Genomic DNA, 27,967 nt, shown 5'->3' with positions numbered 1-27,967 from the left:
AGTTATCTTGCGATTCGATGAGAAATGTGAGATGAAGTAAACGAAGAGAAATCTTCCTAGAAAACTGTCGTAAAAGGGAAACAAAAATAAAAGTCTATGACTTCTGGTTGAACGAATTCGACGATATTTATCATTGTTGAAACTTTGCCCGCTTTTTCGAGTGCTATAAAAACGTAACATCGTGCATCGCATACAAAAAATACATATAAAGAATGTTTTATCAAAAGAACGACTATGTTGAAAAGTGGCAGCGTTATACATGATGAATTGAGGCACGATGGTATATGAAATGAAGGGATTTACGAGAGGATACGTTTTCACGGAATAGAATGTTGATGGAGATTGCTCGCTGAAGTACCGAGTCTGAACTATTTCGCTCTCGCACGCGCGGTTTCTCCATAAACAATATGCGGCGGTGTTTGGTATTCTTGGAAGCCCGTAAGCGCTTCAATCACTCTGAAATTTTCCTTTGCTCATACTGCAAATTACGCTCGCGAGCTGAGCAAACATGTGGTGCGCCCAAGCATTATCTATTCTTACACGAGTTTCCATCAATGTGAAAATATGGATAAAGATTTTGGTGAAACGCAAAATATACACGTATAATGGAGTTATATCAAGTTGGAGGTATTTTGCTATGATAACCAAAAATTAAAATTGCAAAATAATAGTTAACAGGCTTTAACAGGTAAAATATTTTCCTTTTTTAAATGTCGAATCGTTTATCGTTATTATCTTTTTCCTTGCATAAAAAAGAATAAATTTCATTCCATAGAATTATCTATATTTGTGGAATTGTTCATGCGATAAGTAATTCATAATTGTTCGATTATCTATTAAAAGTATGTCAATGATTAACTCAATTAATGCCGATTAGCATTTTGAATATTATTTTCACAATTGCGTCGATTCTTGACACAAATGCGCGCTCAATTGCAACATCCTTGTCAGCACCTTTATTCGCGTTCAGAGAATGCACTCGACAATAATGGTCGGGGGAATAAAGCACGTGTGGTGGAACAAGAGAGGAATATAGAGACAGTCTGATACTTATGACACGCTTTCAGAACACAAGAAACGGGAGAAAAGGGGGATTTGATTTGTGACATATATCCTCGACGTTCTCTTCATCATTGATATCGATTTCTAGCAAAGATGGGCACGCCCGCGATATTCAATTGAAAGTACTCGTTCGTGCAGCGCAAACCAATGAAAATGGCAAGCAGCAGGTTAAACGAATGGCAAAAATTTACCTCGAAGGCTGAAATGCGCATAAAAGTTCGAACGCTAATTGCAAAGTTCTCGCATTTATAAGGATTTTGAAGTAACATAAAGTAGAGATTAAATCAAGAATTTTTTACCAAGAGAGAAAGAACTGAACAGTTTGTAAAATACTGACAATTGAAGAAAATAATTATAAATTGAAGTTGTAAAAAACTAACTTTCTGAGATTTGCAATAAATTTATAATTATGTATTTATATCTTGAAACAAATTTATTGAAGCCGTATAAAGCTGTAAAAGCTTTCTGAAATTTATAACATAATTATCAGAACATATATCTCGAAGCAAACAACGTGGGAAAAATATATTCAATTAATTACATTTGAAAATATATTGAAATAAAATATTATACGTTAAATAATGCAGATCTGAATGCATTTTTTAGAATAATTCTTTTCGTAACAAGTTTCGTAAAATTGATGGAGTGTAAATGACAACTGTTTAATAAAGTTATTTACGCATGTCAATTTGTTTCTTTTTCTTTTGACATTATATAGCGTCTCTATTTCGCTTGTTTGCACAGCGGTAAATCGAGTGGACTTTGACGGACAGCGTATACCGAAAAATATATATATATATATTCGGAATATCACGCGCGACCGGACTGTTTTCGCACGATGATAGACTGGGTGTCGATCGTACGTCACTCAAGGCGTCGATTCAGTGATTACATGTTTACCGTGCCGGCCAAAATACGAAAACGCCGAAGAGTGAAGCGACATACCAATTCAACGCTGAGTTCGGCCAATGATCGTGACACAAATAATACGATTTCGCGTTCCAAAAACGACAGGAATGTTTGTGAATGTTGCTGGAATCATGTAAGTTCGAACGCAAGTAAGCGTAATGCCCTTATCACGCGATTGGAGATTGCGTTTGCATTCACGTTTGCTTCTCTTAACCAATCAGAAAGGAACTGTCGACCAGCAGCTTCTACCTAATCGGTCAAAAGACGCAAACATGAATGCAATCTCCAATCACTAGTATGATACAACCATTAAACAGCATTAGATCAGTACTGAGATTTACTTGCACATTTCAGCCGATTTTCAATTTGGTTTCTGCTCCTTCACCAATCGGAATTTAGGCTGTGCGCGGGTTGGCGAAGTAAAGAACAGGAACTAAACTGAAAATCGGCCGAAATGTGCACATAAATCCCAGCACTGCTGATTAGATCGTAACGACAAGAAAAATTATACATCGGTAGTAGGAAAGATTTAATGACTGATTGGAGTTAAGAAAATTATACATCTCCTAATTATAGCGATAAACAGGAAAATATTAAAACACATCGCGACTACTACTAAAGCATTGTCCGAGCTGATCGTTAAGATTTTATTTATGTACTAAAAGCCAGAGTTGTTTTTATAACCTTTTGGCGTGTGAGATAATAACTCAATAAAATTGTTTACTTCTTGTTGCAGAAAACGAGGTTTGATGGTACAGGGGTGGAGGAACAATTACCACCACCGCCGTCGCCACCCCAACTGAAAGAAGCGGCCCAGCTGGATGGAGTTCCCAGACTGAATTCAGTCGACCGTATCCTTCATCCAGATGGTATTCCGCACATTAGTCATGAGACGCTCAACAAGGTAAGTGTGTCGAGATAAAAAAAATGCTAACTAACGATTAGATAAAAAAAGTCAAGTATACATAAAAAGGTGTGCAAATTACGGAGCAAAAATCAATTTTCTACTTAACATACATAGCATACATTAAACATCTGTTTTATATAAAATGCATTAAAAGTATCACGAGAGGAAGCGAGAGTTTGGTTTTCGCACGTTTAAATTTTGTCTTTTTCGTTAAAAAATTTAAAATTTGTCACAAATGGGATGAAGTAATGAATTAGAAAAGCTGTTCACACACACATAAAAGTCGATGAGTGGCGCATGCGTGCGCGAGCTCGAAATATTCGCCACCTACGTTTTCATCCCTGAAGATACTCACCCTTACCGCGGGATCGATGAACCCAGTTCTCCTGCGGTTGGTAACGGTTGGAAAACAAACCTTCCACGTTACCGAGTGCTACAATCATACTGGCAAACGTCAACAGATCATGAAATCTTAGAAATCTACGTGTATGCTTTATTCATGAAATTTTTAACACTTTCGCATATCGATCGTAATCAGAATAAAAAACTATTATCCAAAACTATCGTGAATTCCAACGATTTGAATTAAATTATAAGTAGCTTCTGTGAGGATAGAAATAAATAAATTTCGATCGATTCCGTACTTCTAAATTCCCGATGAGAATCTAATTCTGATTTTATCATAATAGTTTTATCATTCAAATCTTGATTAAACAATCAAGGATCACTATTCGCTAAATCACCCCTAGAAAAGGTCTGCTGCACCCTCCGACAGATGGCAGAGACTACGCGAGGTCATCCCGGGATTCCCCGGAAGGCCGCGCGGTCTCGCTACGGTCTGTCACGTGGTAAGATCGAGGTCTGCATTATCCTGCCCCCGTTGACTGTCCGCAACACGTGGACAAAACAGTTCGGCCGCGACTTTGCAGCTCGTCGGCCTCGAGAGTCGGACATGCGACAGGGCTCGTAGGTGGGCGGTTCGGTCGCGGTAGTTCCGGTGAATGTGCGGTGCATCGGTATGTTATCTGGTCCCGTTGAGACCGCGTGGCTGCAAGAGTGACGACGAGAGTCCTACATACGACGGAGAGTCTTGAGGAGAGGGTGTTTCCTCACGTTGGACCCGACGTCCTTGGAAACTTGGGTGTGAAAAACCGAAAGGCATTATTGATCGCACTTCGTGGAGTGCAATGTTTTTCTGTCGCCAGCCGTGGTCGATAACGAGGCCAATATAGGGCGGGATATTTCGCGGTCGTGTATCCGGATCGCTCGATAATCGGCGCGGAGTTAGGTACAAGAACACATCCGAATCGCCATAACGCCTTCCGGTATTTAATTGTTCGTAAGCGGTGCCAACCAGCGCTGGGATGACCAATCGACTGGACCCATCGAATTTTCCTGTGAATGCGTACAATTTTAACAGCAGCCTCGTTCGCGTATAAATAATACAGGAATTAGGTTAATTAATTCGTCGTGCGTTATCACGTCGCCGCCATTTCGACCAAATGTAATTACATGGTTTTAATTACAGAAATTTAGTGAGCGTATATGATATTATTTAAAAATCGCCTATATAATCACGCTTTGATAACGTTCACATTTATTTGATATTGTGTTAGACGTTGTAGATTTATTAATGATACTTTATTGTATATTTCAAACTATTATGTTTCGCTTTAAAATACTTATCGATATTGAAAATGCCCAAATATGCCGAAAATATAACACATTTTATTTTTACTTTGAAAACTGATTTTTCGAAATTAACCTTCAGAAACTTCGAAGATGAAATTTCACTGAAATTTCAAAATTCTTTGTAGGCACTCCACGAACGAAATTTATCGACGAGACTATTGATGTGTATTGAATCCATTACATTCGCTTCAGAAGGGAGGATCGTTAAATATAAATTATGCAGACGCGCAGCACAATGCGAGATAGCATCGCGCGAAAATTCAATGCACCTGCGTCAGAGGAGGTGGGTCATATTTGCGAGATTAATAGACGATCGCGAGTTACGGGCGAATTGAAGTCGCGTGGGAGGAGACTCTTATCGCTCTTCTAAACGGCGGTCGTTAAGAAAGAATGAGGCGCGCATTCCGTGGATTGCATTGTACAATCTCCTTTACAGCACATCGTCCGGTATATGATGCGATTTATGCGTAAGAAAAAGTGTAACGATATAAATGACATCAGTCAAGGTTTTTTATTTAGCGTTAAATTGGTTTCTTGCATTGAAAACATTTATCTTGTAACTGAGATGCTTTTCTTATCGCAATTTATATATTTTTTGATTTTTTCTAGTATTATAAACACCAATATTTTCAAGTAAAAATATCTGTCGGACGCATTAATCTTTTTGTATTACTCGCGCAAATAGAAGTTGAATCTTACTTTATGCATAATATGTATGTGTTCTTTGGAAGTGACAGCTCATTAACAAGGAACTATTAAGCGCATTGATGTTTTCTAAAAGTATTTAATCGATCGATGAAAGTCTCTTGTACTGTACCGGTAGTTCGGAAGTACTTTGATAATTTCCTGCGAAACGATTCTATCCACGAGACTTGCAAGTGCTCGCTAAAGACCAAGTTTTAGCTACTTAAGACAAGAAACACCGGTTATATGAAGGTAACTACAAACTCGTCGCGCCAAGAGGGTCGTTTCAGCGTTATACATAATTTATGTTGTGCGATAAATTACCATCCCCATCATCCGGTCTAACACGACGGGTTCGCTACGCGAACAGTGCGATAATATTATTTTAGCCTGACAACGATGATGCATGAATTTTCCGTGACGTCTTTTCTTTCTTTTTTCTTGCTGTTGTCTCTTCCACGCGAGCTCACCTTTTCCTTCTTTCCGAGTTCGTCGTGATTTATCGACGCATTTTTTTACACGAATCTTTCCAATTGCGACGCCGCCAAATTGAGGCCAGGTGAAAGAGTATTCCAGACCGATCTTGGGGAAAAAAAGATGGAAAAAAGAGACTGCGTTAGATGCAAGAAGATTTTATTAAACCTGTGCACGTATTAAATTTCATATTAACATATAAGGTGAAAAATTTTTCAGAGAATAATATTTAGAAATAATTTTTTATTTAAAAATCTAAAAACTTAAGAATCTCATACTTATGTAAAAAAAATAATTATATTAGCGAAAGATATTCAATTCTTTGACTTATTTCGTGCGAAAATGTTCTCCGAAACATTATGTGAATTTCCACTAATCTCGCAAAAAGTATAGCTTCAAAGAAACGGATTGAACATGAGGAAGAGATGAGGAAGATTAAGGTAGATGAGGGTGAGACAGTAGAATATGCTTCGCTCACTTCTTTCTTTTCCATGTATGATACCGTCCGATAGTCGACCTCTACGTGACCTAAAACGACCTAGATACTGCCTCCGCTGTTGCCCATTTTCTTGGCTTCTCGGTCAGCGAAACGTTCGACGATAAAAGTCACTTTCCTCGTACCGTCGAGACCTGATTTTTAAGTCGATGAAGTAACGGAAAATTTTCAACATCTTTTAATACCGTGAATAAAACTACAAAAAAAGGTCATTTCAAATAAAAAACCATAAATGTATTGCGATGATTTAACACATTAAAAAAAAATTGCGAGCGTTATTTGAAATGTTATAAGCGTTTATTGTAGTCAGAAAAAACATTGCAAAAATTGCGAAAGAAAATTAATGAGCAAAATATTTGCGCAAAATTGAAGAATAAAATTTCATTCAGACTATCAAAATATTAATTCGATTGATTACTCGCGTCAATTTATATTACAGAAGAATCAAACTGCTTGTGTTAACATAATTTGTCGGTTAACGATATCTGATGACACATTCATCACAGCTGATGACACTATATTAATTTACCCCGATATTATCTCGATATTCAATTTAATTCCACACATTGTATACCTATATTATTATTAAAATCCTTTAATTAATTAATATTTGTATTAATTGATATAATTGTATAAAATAATAATAAGCAAATAATTTGCACTGGGTAAATTATACGCTGGGTATATATCAAAGTGTCATGGAACAGAAATGAGAATTCTTTCTCTTGTAAAATTATACTGTGGAAAATCCAGCTTTAATCTTTTTTTAACTATTTTATGTGAAAAGGAACATTTTCCAGCATGCTCGATTTTTGTAGGCGACTACGTGCGTTGTATAATCGCGATACTAATTATTAATATGCACGCAATGTGTATCATTCAGCGAGAAAATCGGTGGAATTAGAGTGTAACGAACTCTTTGCATGCCGGGCTCCATTTGACATTTACTTTGAGCATTCGAACGTAACATGTAACATGGCACGACAAAATATCACGGATTTAAATAATTATTTAATAATCACGCAGTTATTTTTTATCGCGTGTAATCCCCGCGCGCATTTGTCATAATTCTTGCATGTTGCAAAAAAAAACATGCAAAGTTTATAATTTTGATGGCGATATCTCCTTGACATTTAATTTTATCGATTACATTGTACTCTCGATTAAATGTTAAACGACATTTTAGCATCTGTAGATTTTACATTATTTATCGTGAACTACGAATGCTCGAAATAATTTAATCAGAGTGTATGGATACAATTACAATTTCTTCACGCGCTCGCCGCATACGACAAATCGAAGAGATTCGCGAAAACTCTGAGCAAAGTTAAATTGCAGGCTGACTGCAAACTGTAAATCAGCTTGCGATTGCTCAGCGAATTGTGATTTAAACGGAATTGTGCGACAAAATTAAATCACAATTCACTGCGTGCATTTGATCGCGACATGTATTACGATTGACTTAACGTGCCGGTTTTACATTTTAACTTTCAATTTAATCGCGACTAATCCTTCCACGTAACTGCACAGATTAAGCTAACCAAAATTGCTATTTGATGCGAGAAAATACGTCTGAATCAATTACATTTTTTATCTGCAAATGAGAGTCTTTTATAAAGTCTTCTTAAACGCAAAGGCAATTTAAGCGCTATCACGTTTACGTGATTTTAAATGTCGACAGAAATGGAATACAGAATGTAAAATATGTCAGTTTCAACGGAATGTGTATGCATATTTGCTGGAAAAAAAATTAGGTTACTGCAGGACCGTATTGTGGAGCACGGGCAAAAAGAACGATTTTCCATTTTGAATATATTTAGCGGGACATTCTCGTGATACAAGTAAATGAATCGAGAGACTTCGTGAGACTCGTGACTTTGTGTTCAGTCGCGAACACGCGTGCCACGTACTTGGGGAGACAAAAATTCTGTTGCTTGATATCGCGACACGAAAGCAAGAACTGCGGGCCTTCGTAACTCACAAGTGGCTCTAGCGTGACTTGTGTCCGACAATTACTCTGCACTTTTTTCCGACCTCTCGACTTTTCCTTGATTATCCGTCCACGATGCTTTCGCACCTTTCGCGTATTTCGCCACATGTAGAAATGCTATTATTAATCGTAATTATCTTATCAACATTTTAAAATAATTCTTTTGTACGCTAATGGCTTGAATTTTTCTTTTTAAAGTGTTCGAATAACTCGGTGCTCAGTTCGATCATGAACACGCATGTTTCGTAATGTAAAGCGGAGACGGCAACTGCTGCTCGATATCGTGACATGAAAACAGGAATTTACGCTTTGCAGTAAGGATTCTATTTCGAATATTATATTATTTGAAACTGGAAATTCTTAAAAGTTTTGAACGTCTAAAATTCTTGAAAGCTTTGAATACTTAGAAAACCTTTTTACAAAAGTATTTGAATATCTGAAACGTTGAAACGCTTCTAAAAGTAAGATTGCTTTTTGTGACGTGTATGAAATAAGAGGTACATACATTGAACTGGATAAAATATTATACACTATTAAATTTATAATGTTAGATTATACTTAATTATTTGAATTATTTTTAATCATTTCTATAGATCTCTCTCTCTCGCCATTGCTTCTACACAATTGTTAATTTAATTAAAATAAGAGTTAAACAATTTAATTCAAGAAATGTATTAAATTCGGTTTAAATTTAGTTTATTATTTAAGTACACACATTAATATGAGCGTTGTCTATTTTGAAATTAAGTAATTTAATCACAGAAACGAAGCGATGCACATTTTGACACACATAGAAGTTAAAAATAACAAAATGTTATTTAATTTAAGAGATTGGGTTATCATTGTTTCTTTGATATCTAACAAGAAGTAAAAGATAAAATATATTTTTACCATCTCTGTGAGTTCTATGCACACTTAAATAAAATAATAAAATATATATAAGAAATGAAATTTATAAAAAACCTATATTATAACATTAAATTACGTGAAAATAATTAACTTATTTGTATCCGAAGTAATATACATTAAACAACGTGTATAATATTTTTATTCTTCTTGTTGAAATTTAATCGAAAACGTGGATGTTTTGAATACAAGTAAAATTGTCACGTTGTTTTATGCCAGAAGAGTTGAAAGTACAATTGACAATTGTATTTTCATTCATTCCTCGTGAATACACCTTTTCCTTTTTCATCTGCTGTAAATGGTCGATGAGATTGCGAACGATACTTTCACGCTTCGCAAAACTAAATGAAAGAGTAAACATATACAATGGACGTTACATCTCGTTGAGTGCTGCATCAGCACAGAAAAATTTCCATTTAGTAATAACGATCCGCCAGCGATCAATGTTTCCATTGAGAATGATTTCTCTTTATATATAGAGAATATCGCACAAAGCGGCGTATTCTGGCAACCGACTGTCAAATGGTACACAATACAATGGCCGCATTATTCGCACTAGGCTCGCCGTGGATGCTTTTAATTAAAAGTTTCTGTAACGATTTCCCGCTTTCTTCCTCATTTCTCTCCTCATTTTTATTTATCTCTCCTCCCCCTCCCCCCTCTCTCTCTCTCTCTCATTTCATATCAAGAGTGCTCTTAAAAGCGATACAGTAGTAGACAATATAAATTTGAAACGATTGCAAGTGTCATTCCACTGAATTGCCCATGACTTCGTATTTTTCAGCGTAAACATTCCCAGACATTTATCGGAAACGCTTGTAATTCGATTATTGTTTGCTAAAAATAATGGAATTCCGACCTGTTGTCTTACGTACGATATATGCCACGTGAAATTTCATTGTGAACTGTCAAAGTTGACCGCGGAAATCGAATTTCACCCGGTAACTATTTGCCACATGATGAAAATATCCATAATTCAGACTTTGAGAAAACTCAAGAGAGATCTAAGGTAAAAAGGGGATTAAGACAATCTTATTGTACGAGATTTTTATCTCGTGTCACATCATGTGATTGTTATCATTTCGGTAAATTTTAAAACGCATTTCTGATGTACGAATTCAGCTCCCTAAGAACGGCAATTAACAATGTAATTCGCGCATCCCGCGAAAAACTCTTAGGGTGTACAGGGCAAAATTTTAATATAATAATGCTTTAAGATAAACCATTACAGAGAGCTTTGCTTTGCGACAACTCCTAGAAGTAATATCCACGACAATGCGCCAACTCAAAGTAATCATTGTCAGCATGATGGAACGCCAGTCTCGGCGGCTCTCGCTACGATAACAATGCACTCGTCAGCGTCGAAGTGCTCGACGAGGGGCCGGCGGAATCCCCGAAAGGATTCCAGCGGGATTGTCTCGGGGTTGCGGATGCGGCCTCTCGGGGGTGGATGCAGTTTTCGCGAGGTGGCGGTATGGTTCGCCCCGCCAGTCGCCGCGCAGTCGGCCGTACTGACGCGAACATACGTATGTAGTTCTCTTCACATGTATTGTAATACGGAACACGAATACACAGGATCGGATAGGTATATACACTATGATACGTCCATAAAAGGGAGAGAGAGAGAGAGAGAGGATGAGGACCACCTACACGTGGAGACGCACTTACACAGCGCAGCCGGCGATGTGCCCGCTAGTGTTCCAAGTGCTCTCAGTGACGTAGGTCAGTGTTCGCGACTACGGCCCGCAAGCTCACCCAGATTAAAGCTCGCGCATCCTATCGTGGGAGGCGAGAAGGAGCGCCGTTGTCTCCGTATGTACGATACATGCGGCGTCCGATCATGCAGAGGCGCGTACGTAAGATGTTCTCGCGCGAGAGCGCGGCCGTTCATTACGAGGTATTTAAAGAGTGTCTCGCCTAGTGTGCACGTGTGTAGCCGTGCTTACAAGTGCACAATGTTGCGTATTCGTCCGTTCTCTTGCGTCGCGATCACCGGACAGAGCCAAGTACTTCAACTACGAAGAGACTTTTTTCTTGTTCGGTAATTATTCCGCATTCCTTTTCGCGCGTTGATCGCGTCCTTCTTTTTGATTAATCGTAACGGAATTTTTTAATTTATTTTGAGAAATGTAACATAATGTTGATACATTGCTCAATCAGTTTACTTTTCTTTCTCGTGTCGTATTTAACGAGATTAGATGATGATACTTTTTGAAATAAAACTCTATCTCTCTTTTCGATGCTTTATTAACGTTCGTTATCTCAAAAATTAAAAAACGATTATAACATTATCCGACTGTGAATTTTAGACCACGAACGGAATCAAGTGATTCATATAGATTTTTTGTCGTTGAAAACGAATCCGTAAATGAAATTGCTTTATCGCGTCAGATTTCCGACAAAATTAAATCTAAAAGTGCAAGAAATGGTTTTTTGGTACCTTTGAGTTAAGATATTTATAAAATGTGACGTGATGGAGTAATTTCATTTATGAATTTATTTTCAACGACAAAAATCTATAAGAGTCACCTTCTTTATTGACTGCTTTATGCAAGAAGCTATAGTTATAATGAAAAAGAGTGAATTTAAATCCGTAGATATAAATATAACATTTGAGAACCGCTTATGCAATTTAAATAATCACTTGTTGGTTGTATTTTTTTACAATAAATGGGATGGCGGAAAAATAGTACAATGTAGTATTTATTTATATGCATTTTTTTCCATAAAATCTCTTAACCATTGTTTCTTATAAAAAACCACCAATAAAGTAGATGACTCTTATAGATTTTTTGTCGCTGAAAATAAATTCGTAAATGAAATTGCTCTATCACGTCACATTTTTTAGATATTTTAGCTTAAAAGAACCCAAAAATATCATTTTCGGCATCTTTAGTATCAATTTTCTCAAAAACCCGATATGATGGAACAATTTTATTTACGGATTTGTTTTCAGCGATCAGAAATCTATAAGAATCAATTGGTCCCGTTCGTGGTTTAGAAGAAAAGTTTAAATTTGTCAGACAGTGTAATTATTAATTATATCTATTATTATACGTTATTAACAATCTTAAAGAATAAATTTTGAAACGTTTATAAATAAAAAATGTAGGAAAATGTTCATATAATGTAATTGTATTGTTGCAATCTACTCTCTGTAACAAATTGGTATATTGAGATTTATCTGAATGCCTTTTTGTGGCAATCAAATTTAAATTTTAACATCAGAATACATACGAACTTCTACTCGAGAGTGAAAGATTACTTTATATAGAATTTAAGATTTGGTTGTCTTAGGATAGTCAAACTTGGAAAAAAGTTTGAAATTCTCGCATTCCCAGTTTTATTTGTCATTGTGAAACAATTCTTGCACGCATTGCTATAGTGATCTCATTAACAAATCAATTTGCACTGCAATGTTGACCTCCGCTTGTTTATCATTGCACATCATGCTGCCGTTCGATTCTGATTATTGTCAAAATATTTTATCAATCGATCTCTCATCGTCATGTCATCGATAGTAATGTCGCGTAAAACGTATCGCGTGTACCATGCGAGAAATACCGAAACGCACGTGTTAAGACTACGTAATGATTTACAAACGTTGTGTCGATCACGCGCTAGTGATGCAGGTCAGCGTTCGCAGCGGCGGTGAATTTAGAAGACGCATTTTTATTTTATTGAGGTTCGCATCGTGAATGCGAATGCTTGAATCTGTGCCAACTAATTCAGACAAGTTAACATGATGAAATTGATTGCTTAACCTCGATAATTAAATTAATCGTTTCAAAGAAAGTTTTTGAAAAACATTAATTTCAATTAAATCAATCCTAACAGAATGAAGTGTGAATCAATCCTAACTCTCATCTTTTCTCGGCTCGTACATTTCAATTTGGTTAAGATGCAACTTTTTCCGGCGATTTATTTACTTTAGCTTTATTTTATACCGTTTTTTATACCGTTTATTACGTTTCTTCGACGAACGGGGTATCGCCTTACCAGAAGTACAGAATAAATTTCTATTTATTCACATAATCTATTTATTGGAACAAAATAGAGGTTGCAACAGAATTCAATTAAAGCAAAACGTAATTCGCCAAATGTATCTATTCGCACAGCACAAGTAGCGTTGTGAAACAGTCTAACGAGGTCGCGTAAATAAGCAGGCGGTGTGTGCGTTAGCTGATAATAAACTTTGAGGCAATAGAGAGATAACGATGTTAATATCGTTGGTATTAACGATGTGTTTCACCATTGTGTTTCGCCATTGCGATTTGTCGAACAACGAGCACGTGGCATTTATTATTAGCATGTTCATCTCGACCGCGGAAGACGTGATTTCCTGCGATATTCACGCAGGTGTTTCGCAAATCGCTAAGTCGCAAATCGTATACGGTACGCATACGCACGTGTGCGACGGATGTGTCTCGCGTGAGATGATTATGCATTTATATCTCGTAGAAACGCATCTTCGTAACCAGAGTGAAGAATATCGCGACGATAAATCATTCGCCAGTAAGAAACTTGAATTGAGTCAATGATTCCTCTTCGAGAACAGCTGGCATTCGGAAGCCAACGGATCGTAATTGGATATGGCATGTTGATTACGCATAATTACAGTGAGATAACAGAAATGCCATTGATGCTTATCTTCTCTTATTCTATTTCCAAGATATATTGAACAAGATAGAAACCCACTTTAAGTAGTTTACAATATAATTTATCGTAAAAGTCTATCTATAATTTTATGTGCGATTATAATACGGAAAACATTTCAAGAATCAGAAAGTATAAACATATAAATTATATAGAATATATGATATACATATATAAGACGTACCAAAGCAAAGTTGCAAGTGTTATCTTTTTAATATTTTTTAGGAAAAGAGGAAATTTTAATTTGGTTATTTAGAAATTATCGTTTCAAGAATTTCACAAAAATTACCGTAATAACTGAAGATATAAGTAATTTCTGCAACAATTTTTTAATTAAATTCACAAGAATAGAATTTTTTAATTAAATTCTATTTTTAAAAATTGTGTTAAAATGATTAAAATTTTAAAACGTCCTAAATCCAAATAAAACGTAAGTGAAAATGTAAGTCTTGCTAAGTGTCATATTAAATCTATTACTTGCAATAACTAAGAACAAAAGAATATTAATATATGATAGAACGCAACACTTATAATTCATTTATACAATAAATTTTAGTATTTACAATATTTTGTAGCACGCTTCAGATCGTAAATATATACGTGATATATAAATAATAAATATTATTTTGAATTTTGACACGAATTATAAATTGTTTAAAGTAATTGTTAAAAATATTTTCGCTCTCAAAAATGAATGTGCATACATATTTATGATTTGATATTTATAAAACAATTTTGACGTGGGTATCTTTTATTCTTATGAATATCCTTTCCGTATTTGGAATCAAAAAGCTTAAAAAAAACGAACGATATTGTGAACTATTTTTAAAGAAATACGGACGACGAGGTAGTACAAATTTAGCATTGTGTCTGTGTGCAAAGGCTTCGTGGCATCCATCGAGAACATCTGATTGAATAATTCAAATCGTTTATCGATCCCGTGGTGGGAAAGGATCGTCCTCATAACTCTTCCTAGAGAGCTCTTAAAGTAGTAATGGAAGGTGCGCATTTGTACGCGAGTTCCGGCTTTTGCCATTGCGTTTGAAACTAGCGAGAAAATCGAGAAGAAAATCTTGTCGAAGTCGTAAAATCTGCAACTTTATGAATATACCGGCGATATTATCGCGATTGTGAGTTTTCAATCGGACCGCCGGGTCGCGTTCAAGCAGCTCGTGCGTGGTATCGACCAACTTCCATGGCTTCACCAGAGCGAGCTACAGATCTGTGATTTATATGTGGGAGGGTCCGTTTATCGACTACTTGGGATAATAGCACAGCTATAGACGATCTTGGCATTTAACCTCTTTGGATTTCCTATTATTTGTTCATTACATGACTTACAAGAACAAATCAGTTGTCGCTATCGTGATATAATTTCTTATTGAATTGTCAGAGAATTGATTAATGATTAACTTAAAAAAAAAAGAAAGAATAAGTTCCTCGTAAAAACTTTTTATGATGTTTAACATACATATATTACAACTTTAATATAAATTTAGCATTGAATTTTATTGAAACGGGCTTGTCTGGTTTCAATTTAAAAGGAGAGGAATTGTGTTAAGGGTTAATAGGTCAATCTATATCCTGAAGCTACTGAATTAGATAGTCAATATCTAGACCTGAATAAACAAATATTTATTTTAAAAGAGAGACAAAAAGAGAGGAATTGCAATATATCTAATGAATTTTAAAAACATATTTCAAGTATTTTAACGTATAAACTACCCTCGTTTGTTTAGTCTTGAGCAATGAACGATCTCATCATTTTTCCTTTGAGTCGCAATGCATACCTTAATTTATTGCGAAGGCTGATCGTTTACCATGCGCATGATGACCGTGTTTTATACGACTTCAAAGTACCTGAGAAAATGTACGATAATTAAAGTCACCCCGTGGAAAATACGTTTTTATGCTGCGAAGTCCTCGCTGTACTTCCCATAATTACAGCACACCCGGAAACTTTGTAATCACCTTAAATTCTCTTTGCGACCGTTTCTCATCGTACACTAGACAAATATCGTGCGAATATATCTCTGAAGTACATATTTTTTTATAATGCATGCGAAGAAAGTCTAGAATGTTGAATATGGCAGCATTAATCTCTATTATTTTCTGTACCATCCGGCATTTGCAAAGTATAAATTTTTGTCAGGCGATTTAGAGTGAAAAAGAGGGAAATAATACTCATGAAAAAGCACTCCTAAATTAAAGTCGCTAAATTATTTTAAAAAGGTAGAGAGAGCTTTAATTCATCATGACACTCTCCAATTAACGTTATTCAGACAGTTCAGTCCATATTCATGTTTCATCTATATTCCAAGTCCATGTTCATGTACGCACATATAGAGACGGTCAATATCGATTGCACGTTACATTTATTGTATCCGGAGTCGCGATAATGACCGATAACATAGTCGTCGAAGTTTCGAGCACGGTGACCCAGCTGCAAATTGTCGAACCAACTTTTCGTTCGTTTCTCTTCCGTTTTTCTCTTTTATGATGATAATGAACTGACGTTAACCCGCGCATTAGTTTACACACTAATTAACGGAATAACAGAAAACTCGCAACTGTCTCTTTCACGACAAAGATCTCCTTTTATTTATACTTTAGCTTCTTGTATTTTTGTTTAATCTGTAAGGTATCAATTTATAATTAATTGCAATTTATTGTCTTATTCATGTAAAACTATTGTATATCTTATCTTTATTATCTTACACCTTATCTTTGTTAACTTATACTTTATCTTTATTAACCCTTTGGCCTACAACCACGAGTGAGACTCGTGGTAAGGAATTTGGTAAGTGAGACTCGTAGTAAGGAGTCTGACTCGTGCTTATTGTTTATGGACCAAATTCCTTACCACGAGTCTCACTCGTGGTTGTAGGCCCCAAAGGGTTAACTTTAATTAATAATACCAATCTCTACGCTTCAGAACAAACGAGAAGATAAATCTAATATTAACCTTTAAATTGATAGGTGGAATATTCAGAACATCTCAAATAAACTTTATTTTTATAATTACATATTTTTAATAGTATGTTATACTTACTTATTATTTATATTCTTATATAATAGAGTTATACTTACTTATTATTTATATTCTTATAAACATTTTTACTTTATAGAAGAGAAAATGCAAAAATAATGAACTTTAAGATTTTTAGGTAATACTTTTTATTTTCCTTTTCTTGAATAAAGTTTTTAAGATAGCTATGTGTAGGATATGCTGTGCTACTTATTTACTTAAAAATTAAAAATTAAACAACAAGTTATCAATAGACTTTAAGCTGAATTAACGATTGAAGGTTAACATCATTATTGCGTTTATTTTTTACGATAAAAAAACCTTTTAAAGCGGACGTGTACAGATATTTTTCAATTAGTGGAATTCACGTGAACTATTCCAATATCCATGCTACCGACGTTAGAAGTTACGTCGCGTTTACAGTTGAGTAATTAAAACAACCGCGTCGATTAGTCCTCCGTCTGTGGCAGACAGGCGCGATCCATTCACGTTTGGGGAAACATCGATTAGTTTTGCACGCACAGAGGAACCTCCGTTGGCAATCAATTTGTTTGCTAGTTAATTTACGCGCGTTTACGAGCAATATAAGTGGTAAGAAATATGAGATAGTCGTCGAATTTGACATTCGTATTTTAATGAGGAACAGAAACTGGTTTATTTTCTTAATTTATTTCTCGAATATATCAGAAACGAAAATATAGAAATGGAATACAATTTTAGAATTAAAAATCTTTTGACGTTTACTTTATCGTGGAAAATATTTGTCTAATTTCAGTTTTTTTTCGATAGATCTGTGAACTAATTTGAACGCATAATCAATTGAATAATGAGTTTCTCGATTTTTTTAATGTTTTCAATATTGCAATCTATTTAATTCGTGGCTGCTTATGGCACAATGAAAGAATGTACGGTATAAATAAAAGTTAGGCCACGTAGAAGAAGAAATATCTAGTTAACTGAACCGTTGGCTGAGCGAAGCGATGCGATGTCGACGAACGGTGGCCATTGCTGTTGTTGCCGGTAACTCGATTGCATTTCCGTTAGGTGCACCTTGAAGGACGCATTGTGTCGTTCTTCTTTTCTACCAGGACAGAACTCGATTTCATTTCGTTGTTCAGTAATACGATACACATTATACGCTTGAATTGCTTTCGTTGGTATTGGTTTCTCCAAACTTTAAGATCCCAAATTATTCAAACTTATATACTAATTTGCATTTTTTAAATTTTTGTCAGAAAAAAATTGACCTATTGATTATTTCTTTAATTAAATAAAAATTGATTATTTAATTAAAGAAGTTTGCATAATTTTCATGCACTTGTTCGCTAAAATGACTTTAAAGGAAATAACTATAATTAAGTTACTGTTTACGAAATTATGCTAATGAATTGCGCTGCAATTTACGAAGAAACGAGAAACGATTATGTAACAAATTACTACGGAACGTATAAACTACTAACTGAAACAGTTCAAAAAATACCGACCAATTAGTGGGAATACGCTAAAGAGAAACTCGTGCGTAACTGAACTAAATCCAATTGGGTTGTTGTTGAAAAAAATGCGGTACAGACAAAAAGAATAATGGAATGGAATAATTGTTTCTGCGACCGGGGAGAAACATAATATTTTAAAAGTATTTATATTTGAAAAATATTCGATTTGTTAGATTAATAGAACCGATGTAAAAATAAAACTAAATTTGTATGTTTTTATTTTTAAAATATGATTGCGTTTTGCAACATTTCAACATCAATCTGCACTTTATTCGAAAGGTATTGCAGTTTCCGGTGTATGTGCGACATGCAATTGTTGAGAATTCCTTCTATACCGACCTCTGCACTTCGGTAGACACCATTGCTATCAGATGTCGTCCCCTGTTTCATTATAAGCCGCTAAAAGCAGAGGAGAATCTCAGGAACTCATCCGAACAATTATTTGAGTTTAATAAATCAACGAGTTCAATATATTGTGTGAACACTCACATACATTCACAGATACACACATTTTTATAACTGTAATCTCACAATGATATCATTCGATACACTTTTAATGATGATTTTGTGATAAACTCTTAACAAAAGGATTTTAGTTAAAAATCACTTAGAAGTCATGTCAAGAATTTATTACAAAATTATTAAAGTGTATTGAATGACATCATTATGATTTTTCCTAAAATGACTTGTATCTACTTGATGTCATTTTGATTTTGTGCTAATTTTGTGTTCTACTTGGGAGTTTACACAATAAACAATTTAAAAAAGTCGAAACAAAATATTAAAAATTTAATTTTTTTTAAATAAGAATGGAAAATTACGAAAAGAAAAATACGTATAAGAATACTAAAACTCATATATGTTTTCATAGATAATGGAATAACATATTGCAGGCTGAAACTTATTTTTTTCATTTTAAACTAAAAATTATTTCAAAAAACTTGTAGTTATATAATATACCAAGTAACACGTAATATCACAGTAACGTTAAATTCGTTAGTTTTAGTCAAGACATTATCTTATCTTAATTGACCTTATCGTGACAATTGAGTGTTACTTGGTTTATTATATTCATATAATTCTATAAAAATGTCATTTAGAAGAGAGAGAATATATTATTTTCAATATTTATATGTCTTTTTACGAAGTTCTTAATATTTATTTATCAGAAATATGAAAAATAATACATTGAGACTATTAACGAAATGTCTTCGAATCATGTGAGCTCTGTAGTAGAAACTATTTATTTATAAATGTGAACGATATGAAGTAATTTAAGACAATGAGGACCGAGAAGGCAAAGGTAGTGATAAATAGAGAACGACAGAAGCAATCATTGTCAGGGTGAACAATCTTTTGATCGTGCGATTAAAAGTTACATAACGAGAAGAACGATTTCGCGTCAACGCGAGAAACATCGTGCGCGTCTTTGCAAAAATTGAACTTGTGTGTGGCGATTTGACTCGTGATCGACGAGTGATTCGGGTTACACCGAATGGTTCGTGGTGAGACAATCGCAGTGCCGACAGTCGTGTGAAATTGCGAGAAGACGTTCTCGAAAATATGCCCCCGACTACGCCGACAGATCCAGCCATGTGCTCGCTCTGTCCGCGTTCGAAGAAAGCCCATCATCCGAAAAAGCTCGTGCGCTTCGACTCCATCGTCGACACGTTCTCCATCTCAGACTCCAACGCGACAACCAATGAGAGGGTAAGCGCAACGATATTTTATCTCGTTTCATTTTCGAGGTCCAAATGGATGTTTGCAATTCTGTTATGTTTTAATGACGCTACTAAATCAGTTACAAGACATATGAACATATTTTTTTATCAAGACATATTAAAAATTATAGAATATCATATAAATTACATAAAAAAATCTGTTAAAGTAAATTTTAGGACACGTCATATTTTTTGCGTTAATAATAGGTAAAGTAAATTATCTTTTATCTCGTGTAATTAATTGTTGTTTAATCGCAGTGCATTTATCAAACATAGTAATTAATTTGAAATTTTCTTTCTGAGGAATTTCAGAACGATGTTTACATTAATATATCAATAATTTGCACACGTTTCGTACTACTGCGGTATGATAGCGGTTCTGCCATCAATGCGATATGAAGATATAAAGAAGATAAATGGAGGTCTTACAAATTTTCTCATATTATGAAATTTTCGCGGAATTTCAACGGCACGGTTATCGATATTGCTAACGGTTAATGATGTGTAAATGTTAATGTTGACGCGATAACAAATCGACCATTACATTAGCTGTGTCTGCTCGCCCCAGATTCCCAACTGACGCAACTAATGCATCTCCGCAACGGGTGGTATACCTACCTATATCTTGTGAAAATGTAATTTTGTAAAAATCTCGCGGGAATTTTATACTTATACACCTTCGACATTTTAATCTTTAATATTTAAATCATAAATAATAATGATCAATGACTTTTAAATCAATCAGCAATTGTTACCTTCCTTTATGCATCATGTGATTTATGTCTCCTTTATATTTTTACAAATAATCCCTGAGATTCTCTTATTTTTAATGTTTTTGAACGTGAAGATTAAATCGCAAGAAAAATAAAATTTTACAATTCGAAGTTTTTCGAATTTTATATTATGTGCGAATTGTAATCTACACTAGCTTTTAATAAAGAAAAGTGGTACACGTTTTAAGAAAAGAATTTAAATCATTTCCAAAGAAAAATGATAAAGAAGATAATATAACACTGCAACAAAAGTAATGTCTACATTACTTTTAAAAAACATGAAACAAAAAATTTGTGATTAACTTTATAAATTAATTTGTTTAATACTATCGTAATAAATAATTAATTTTAAACGTACAACTTTCTTATATCTGTGAAGTTACCACCGCCATTTTGGAAAATAAAAAAAATCAAAATTATGCTAGTTCTGCTAGGCTTGTGCTAACTTGTGCCGCAAATCGTAATTCGATGACGCAATTATAATAGTTTATTAGAAAATTGCAAATTAAGAAATAGTCGCAGCACCGCCATTTTGAGATATAAAAAAAATTAAAATTATGCTAGATTGTGCTAGGCTTGTGCTGACTTGTGCCGCAAATCGTAGTTCGATGACACAATTAGTTTATTAGAAAATCACAAATTAAGAACTGAACTCGAATTGTAAACGATGGATATTCCAAGCGGATACTGTCTATGCTGCAACTTCTAGGCGGTTAGGCCCCAAGCGGGTAGGATATGATTTTGTTTTTGTTCGGGGCGGCGTAGCCCCGATAATTGCGTCATCGAACTACGATTTGCGGCACAAGTTAGCACAAGCCTAGCACAATCTAACACAACTTTGACTTTTTTGTCTTGACAAAATGGTGATGTTAGGACTTAAAAACGGTTTTTTTCAATTTTCGCTTCATTTTTTGAGATATCGAAGTGCGGTTTGCGGCACAACGTAGCATAAGCCTAGCACAATCTAGCTTTGATTTTTTGTTTTTCAAAATGGCGGTGCTAACTTCACAAACATACTTTCTTTCCGTCTCTGCTGAATAATTTTATAGTTTTTACTTGTGTCTCTTTTCTTATGGGGATGCAAAATGAAAGTATGGCCATCCTTATATTTATTACAGATACAGAATACTTCACCATTTGATTACTTGTACGTGCGCATAGAAATCGGTCCTTATCGCATTTCGACGAGTCGTGCATTGCAAGAAGCATCCGCGAGTGTACTTCCTCTCTGCTATCTTTACGACTTTCCTATCAGTAACACGACACGAATACGGAGCACGTTATATACGCTTGGGGCATAAATGATGACTGTGCCAACCCGTCCGACCTTGCAAAAATTTCCCTCGAAGAAAGCGCACGAGGGGGATACAATGTACACATCTTGTCAGCTCTTTTATAAGAAAAAAATTCCGGGATATTTTAATTTTCGTTGTAACATTACGTTATGAACGTTTATAAACATTTAACAAATATCGTTCGTTGTACATGCAACGTGTAAATTTCTATACGAAAGTCAATTAACCTCTGAAATTTATTCGGTTACATTCGATAGAATATGATATAGATTATTCGTGTGTTATTGTTACAAAAATGTTTTTATGTTTAGTAATCAAATTTTGTACCGTGTACATAAACAACGTATATTGCTGTTACGAGTAGCGTTGAAAATTAAGATCGAATCATTTATAGGCATGGTTATTTTTATTTATTTTTAAATGTATAATTATAAATAATGAGAGAATATAAAAACTGGAAAAAGTTATTGTATCTTGCGTAAAACATATTGCGCGAAATTATAAGCTGTTAATTGTATGTATATTAGATAGCAGAATAATCTTATTTTTATTTATTAATCAATCTGGATGACATTATTTTAATGAAATAGCGAGAAAGCTGCTAAATAGTGTTAAATAAAACACTCTGTTTTTATAACGATGAACTTTATTGCTAGAACAGATTACACACACACACATGAAAGATTCTATTATTTTAACTCGATAAATGTAAATGATTTAATAAAAAAAGAAAGTAAAAAAACAAGTCTAAATATTTTCTGATAATTTATTAAAGTATTTATATTAAAGAAATTTATTTGCTATACATAATTTTTGTCTACACCTAAAGATGTAATTGCACTTAAAGTTTTATAATATAATTTTTTCAGATATTATCCTCGATTTTTTTATGTTTACAAAGACTTAGAGGATTTTTCTGTTTATCAAAAAATTTCCGCATCTTATTTCAACGTAAAAAATATCGTAGATATTCCGAACGCTTTTTGACACTCCTCTGAAATCGAGAGTTTCCCCAACGCGTCTTTCATAAAATATATAAAAGGCGTGTTTTGAGAAAATCAGCAATAGTCGCTAAAACAGCAGGTGGCCGATAATACTCTCTTCCCCAGAAGCTAAACCCACGACTGCTGTTCTTTTATGATAATACCATCCGTACTTATCCTGATGTTCCCAACAGATGTAAATCATTGATACCACTCCGTTTCTACAATGTCTCGCAGATACCATTATCTGCCGCTTATTTTTACTTCCTTAACTCTGTATTCACTTGTATTTATTAATTAAGAATCAGTATCCCTTTTGCCTCAACCTTTCTTTCATTAAGTTTCATCTCTCTATAGAATTCTTATAAACATATTTTTTCCCTTATTATCTCCCTCATTGATACATAATATTCAATCTTTTGTGAACATAGATTTAAAGCTAATTGTATATTCATGTCGCGTGTTTCAACGCCATACTTAAAAGATTTAGTTAAGGTGCAAAGGGGGAAGGGAGCGAGAATGAACAAAGATCAGGTGTATAGTCGTGTCGACACGGAATCAGCTAGCACGTAAAGTGGCTTAAAGAGCTCTCAAGTGACAAAGACTCGACCTACCCGAACGACAAGCCGAAGGTTCCTTCACTCTCCATGATTCTCGTCTACCAAGACTCACCTGATGACTCGCTCCCTTTTGAACTCCACATCCTTCCTCTCTATTCCTCATGCGCAAGCGTTTTCATGGTAATATTATCGAAAATCAATTTATTTCGTCGATTTATCGAGCGATTGGCCGAGTTACGAGACGGTGGCCGATTAGCATAACCGCATTGTCGGCTATTTATGCGCCAACGAGTTCAACGCTCGAGGAAAGATCAGTCTCATCAATTCGCCTTAATTCCCTTCTCCGCTCGCGAGATCCATCATTTGTGGTGTTTTGTTATCGCTTAATAACTCGTGAAGCAGAAATGCGCGAAGCAAAATCAATTATACCGATTCAATGCACAGTTTCGATTCGCGTAACTCTCATCATTTCATCGTGAGCGAATCACGATGGCCACATTCACGAGAATATTATCGGACGGGAAGATTGCTCGCCGTAAAAAGCGCTGACACTCGTTGTAAATGAAAAATAGCGGGCGTAAATTACGATTTATAGTCGCATGTTTCGTTCTGTTGCTCGTTGCGGTGATTATACGACGTCGATGAAGTAAGTGTTAATCACCATTTGCGTATTCGCGCGTTTTTCGCTAATTCCCATTTTTGCAGGAAAATTATACGAACTTATTACAAACGCGCTGACAAACGTTGAAAATGACGATTTGAATGCGGGAGTAATGGGCCTCTTGCGACTCGACCCTTTTATTATTTGAACATTAAAGCAATGCTCTGGCAACGTAATAACTTTTATACACAATTCGCAACGAGAGCGACGCAAAATGGTCGCAATTAGGTATCTTATTTTCCACATATATGTATATTGTACACTACAGAAAAAACATAGCGGTAACAACTGTAAAGATAACAACTGTACAAGTTTTATATGTGGAATTAATGCAACACGTAGTTAAATAAACTATTCATATTAAATTTCAACTAATTTTTTTTTAGTATTAATTTAAATAGCGACATTGTGTTGTTGGACAATTCTTATTTAAATTTATTTAAAAGAATCTCTACTATTTAAAAGAATCCTATCTCTATTTATTTAAAAGAATCTAACAATAATTAATTTTAAAGCCTTTGCATATTTATGTTTTCTCTTTCTTGTAACTTTATATAAAACTTATCCGTATGTAATAAAATAAAATAAAATAAAATAAAATTTTTATTGATATTTTTTAATTGAATAAAGTTTTATAGTTGTAATAACTAAAATAGTTCATTCAACAGTATGTACATGCTACATATAAAATTTATATATAGTTGCCACCTTTTAATTGCCACTACTATATCTTTTACTTTGAGTGTACATGCTGGTATTTGAAAATGGAAATAAGAATTCCTCCAACTTTTAATATTGCGCTTTATGATACCGTTGTTTGCTCATGGAACGTAACTGTTCATTTCTTTTTGCGCCTTTGCGCAAAAGTATCGATTTCTCGCATTATATGTTTGAACTTATTTATCCACCTTTCTTTCTTGTCTTGTTAATAATTACAAATTATTTATTCTGTTACAGGTAAGTCACGAGTTTTTCCTTCCTGTTGACCTGGATAATGTGAGTAATTTTTAAATATTTTTACTTTGGGGAACGGTGTACCCCAAAATCGTTTCGACTAACCAGTTGCACACTAGAAACAGCTTAGCGATATCAAAATATCGCTCGGCGGACCATCTGTCAAATTGTAAAAAGCATTGTATTTTATATTTTTCATTATTATTATATAAAATCGTCGTATAACGGCTATTGGGCGTGAATCTTCTATAAAATCTTGTTACCAAGTGGTACCGATTGCTAACGCAATTCATATAGGATATTGATAATTTCTGATTTCCGTTGATCGACAGCAATTCCATGCGATAGTTTCAGTTATTACTAAAATCTGATATATGCCATAAGCCAATATTCTAATTTCAATTCACTGAATCCATTTCCGAGTATTTGATCAATCTCGTTAGAATCAATAGAACAAGAGTATTCTATATATTTGAATCGACTTCATAATTCGTCAGTAAAGCAGGAAGTTAGAGCATTCTCTGTTTCTACTAAAGCGTTCTTGGTAATCAGTTTCCACGGAAATTTAATGTCGGTAGAACAAGGGGATAGAATGTTCTCTGTCTCCGTCAAGTTCTCGACATCCGACATGGCACATATTGTGCATTATTACTGTTGATAGTAAACCGTTCTTTATCTTCGTTGAACGTTCTTGGCCTTGCTTTAGTAACCAGTGTATGCAGATTCTTGGTCTAACAATTTATTATATCAGCCTATTAAATCTCACACGCGCTAATGCTCACGCGAGAATAAATTAACCATTGCGATTGTGATATTAAAGAACTGGCATGCACTATGAAAATACTCGTACATACAGAGCATAATATTACATATATATCGAGCGAACTCATTCTTTTTTCATCAAACTTAGTCAAACATACGAATCAAATTTATGAAATTGTGGCATATTAAAATTAGGGATTAGTATACCCTTCTTAGCATTGATTTTCTATCCGATATTATCATGCCTACCATCATGCCTGCGATTCCATAGAGTCCAAGTATACTCTTACCAAGTTTCAAGTATATATACTAGTAGGTATACCTATGCTTTCATAAACAGAACAATATTGCACAAGTTTATATACCTTATAAATTATTATAACAGATTTTTTATTTATTGCCTTTTGTTTGCCCTCTAGGCCGCTTCTCAAATTCTAAATCCGACGAACTTTAAATTTTCAATGTTTTGAGAAAATCGATTTAATTATAACATATAATTTTAACTAACTGTGACAGATCGATTTACCCTTTCAGTTACTAAGAGTGACTATAGTCATCCAACACCGGGCACTTGCTATACATACTCACTCTCTCTTCTCTCTCTCTCTCTCTCTCTCTCTCTCTCTCTCTCTCTCTCTCTCTCTCTCTCTCTCTCCCTCCCCTCTCTCACGAGAGCGACTATAGTGATCGCTCGCTGTATAAGGGTGATTATAATTACCCGTCAAAATTTTTGTATGGAGACTTTTTATATGAATATCCGGTTTTGCAATATTAGTCTCATATTTTCCTGTTTTATACATTATCATTATTAAATTTATTATTAGATAATTTAAAAAATTTATAAATATATGTTTGTTCATATTTTGATAAATATTATATGTCAAAGTGTAAACAAATGCGTATTTTTTACTATTATATATTAATAAAATAAACTTACTTTAATACATTATTTTATATTTATGTAAAATATTTTATCTTTTTTAATCTTTTCGTAACGAATATCCACTATATAATGGTCATTTGCGAAACTGTTCCATGTGCTATACAGGGTGTAGATTCACACCCCATATACTGAGAAAAAAATACTTGAAAATTTATTTGAGATATAATGTTTATTTCACTAAAATATATCCTTATTTGAATACATGAAATAAAATTTTATTTCCAACAAATAAACTATCATTCTTTATAATTAACGAGATATATTTCACAGAAATGTATGGATGTATGTTTCGTTACTACAGTCAAATTTTTTTGAACTCGTAAACATTGAAGAAAACATCATAATATGTAATATTTGCTTATTCGAATATTTTGACTTTTTTCTCAATATATAACGTAGTAGCAATTAATGCTATCATCACGAAAGAGTTAAATATGACAGTTGATTCAATTATAATTATTTTATTGATATAATTTCATATACAACAGTTGTCTTAAATTATACAGAAGAGTACTGTGTATTGTTTATTCATTTAGTATAAAGATTCACTTGCAAATTATAACTCAAAAGGATATCTTTACAATTGCGCATAACATTTTCAAAGATACTTCGATAATAGTTCGTCTAGATCAGCGTTAAATAGCATAGTCGATGTACACAGAGCAGCGTATACGTTGTCGAGCACTTTGCAGCAAAGTGAAATCTTTCGCCGCGATCCTCTCGGTCGTTTCAGGGTAACTAGTTCGCGGAGCGCGAGGCACGGGATACAAAGCGCTCGTTAGAATTAATTCGAAAAGACGCATGCCACTCTGTGCGGGAACAAAGTTAGTTCTCGGTGACAAAGGCGAATACGACAAAGATGGCGCGGAAAGTCAGTTTCAAAGCTCTTGCCTTGCTGCCGTATGGCTGTGTCGCGCGGAAAACCAAGACGAAATAACAAGACGTGTCGTTCGGGGTGGAAATTGCGCTTTTGTTTCCAGCGCGAACTTTCATATATATATATATATATATATATATA

General features: G+C 34.5%; 1 protein-coding gene across 9 annotated transcripts in view; it reads left to right on the top strand.

The window, feature by feature from the left end:
• Window positions 1–27,967, top strand: part of dlg1 (MAGUK family member discs large 1) — a 379,146-nt gene that overhangs the window by 117,243 nt on the left and 233,936 nt on the right. For all 9 annotated transcript variants that reach the window (XM_018509880.1, XM_018509886.1, XM_018509884.1 and 6 more), the window contains one exon: window positions 2,708–2,875. In XM_018509880.1, the coding sequence (XP_018365382.1) occupies window positions 2,708–2,875 (168 nt within the window). The remainder of the gene's footprint in view (window positions 1–2,707; window positions 2,876–27,967) is intronic.

Source organism: Trachymyrmex cornetzi, unplaced genomic scaffold, assembly GCF_001594075.2.
Source record: "Trachymyrmex cornetzi isolate Tcor2-1 unplaced genomic scaffold, Tcor1.1 scaffold320, whole genome shotgun sequence".
In the NCBI taxonomy this organism is placed as follows: Eukaryota; Metazoa; Arthropoda; class Insecta; order Hymenoptera; family Formicidae; genus Trachymyrmex; species Trachymyrmex cornetzi.
This window is presented reverse-complemented; position numbering and strand designations above follow the sequence as displayed.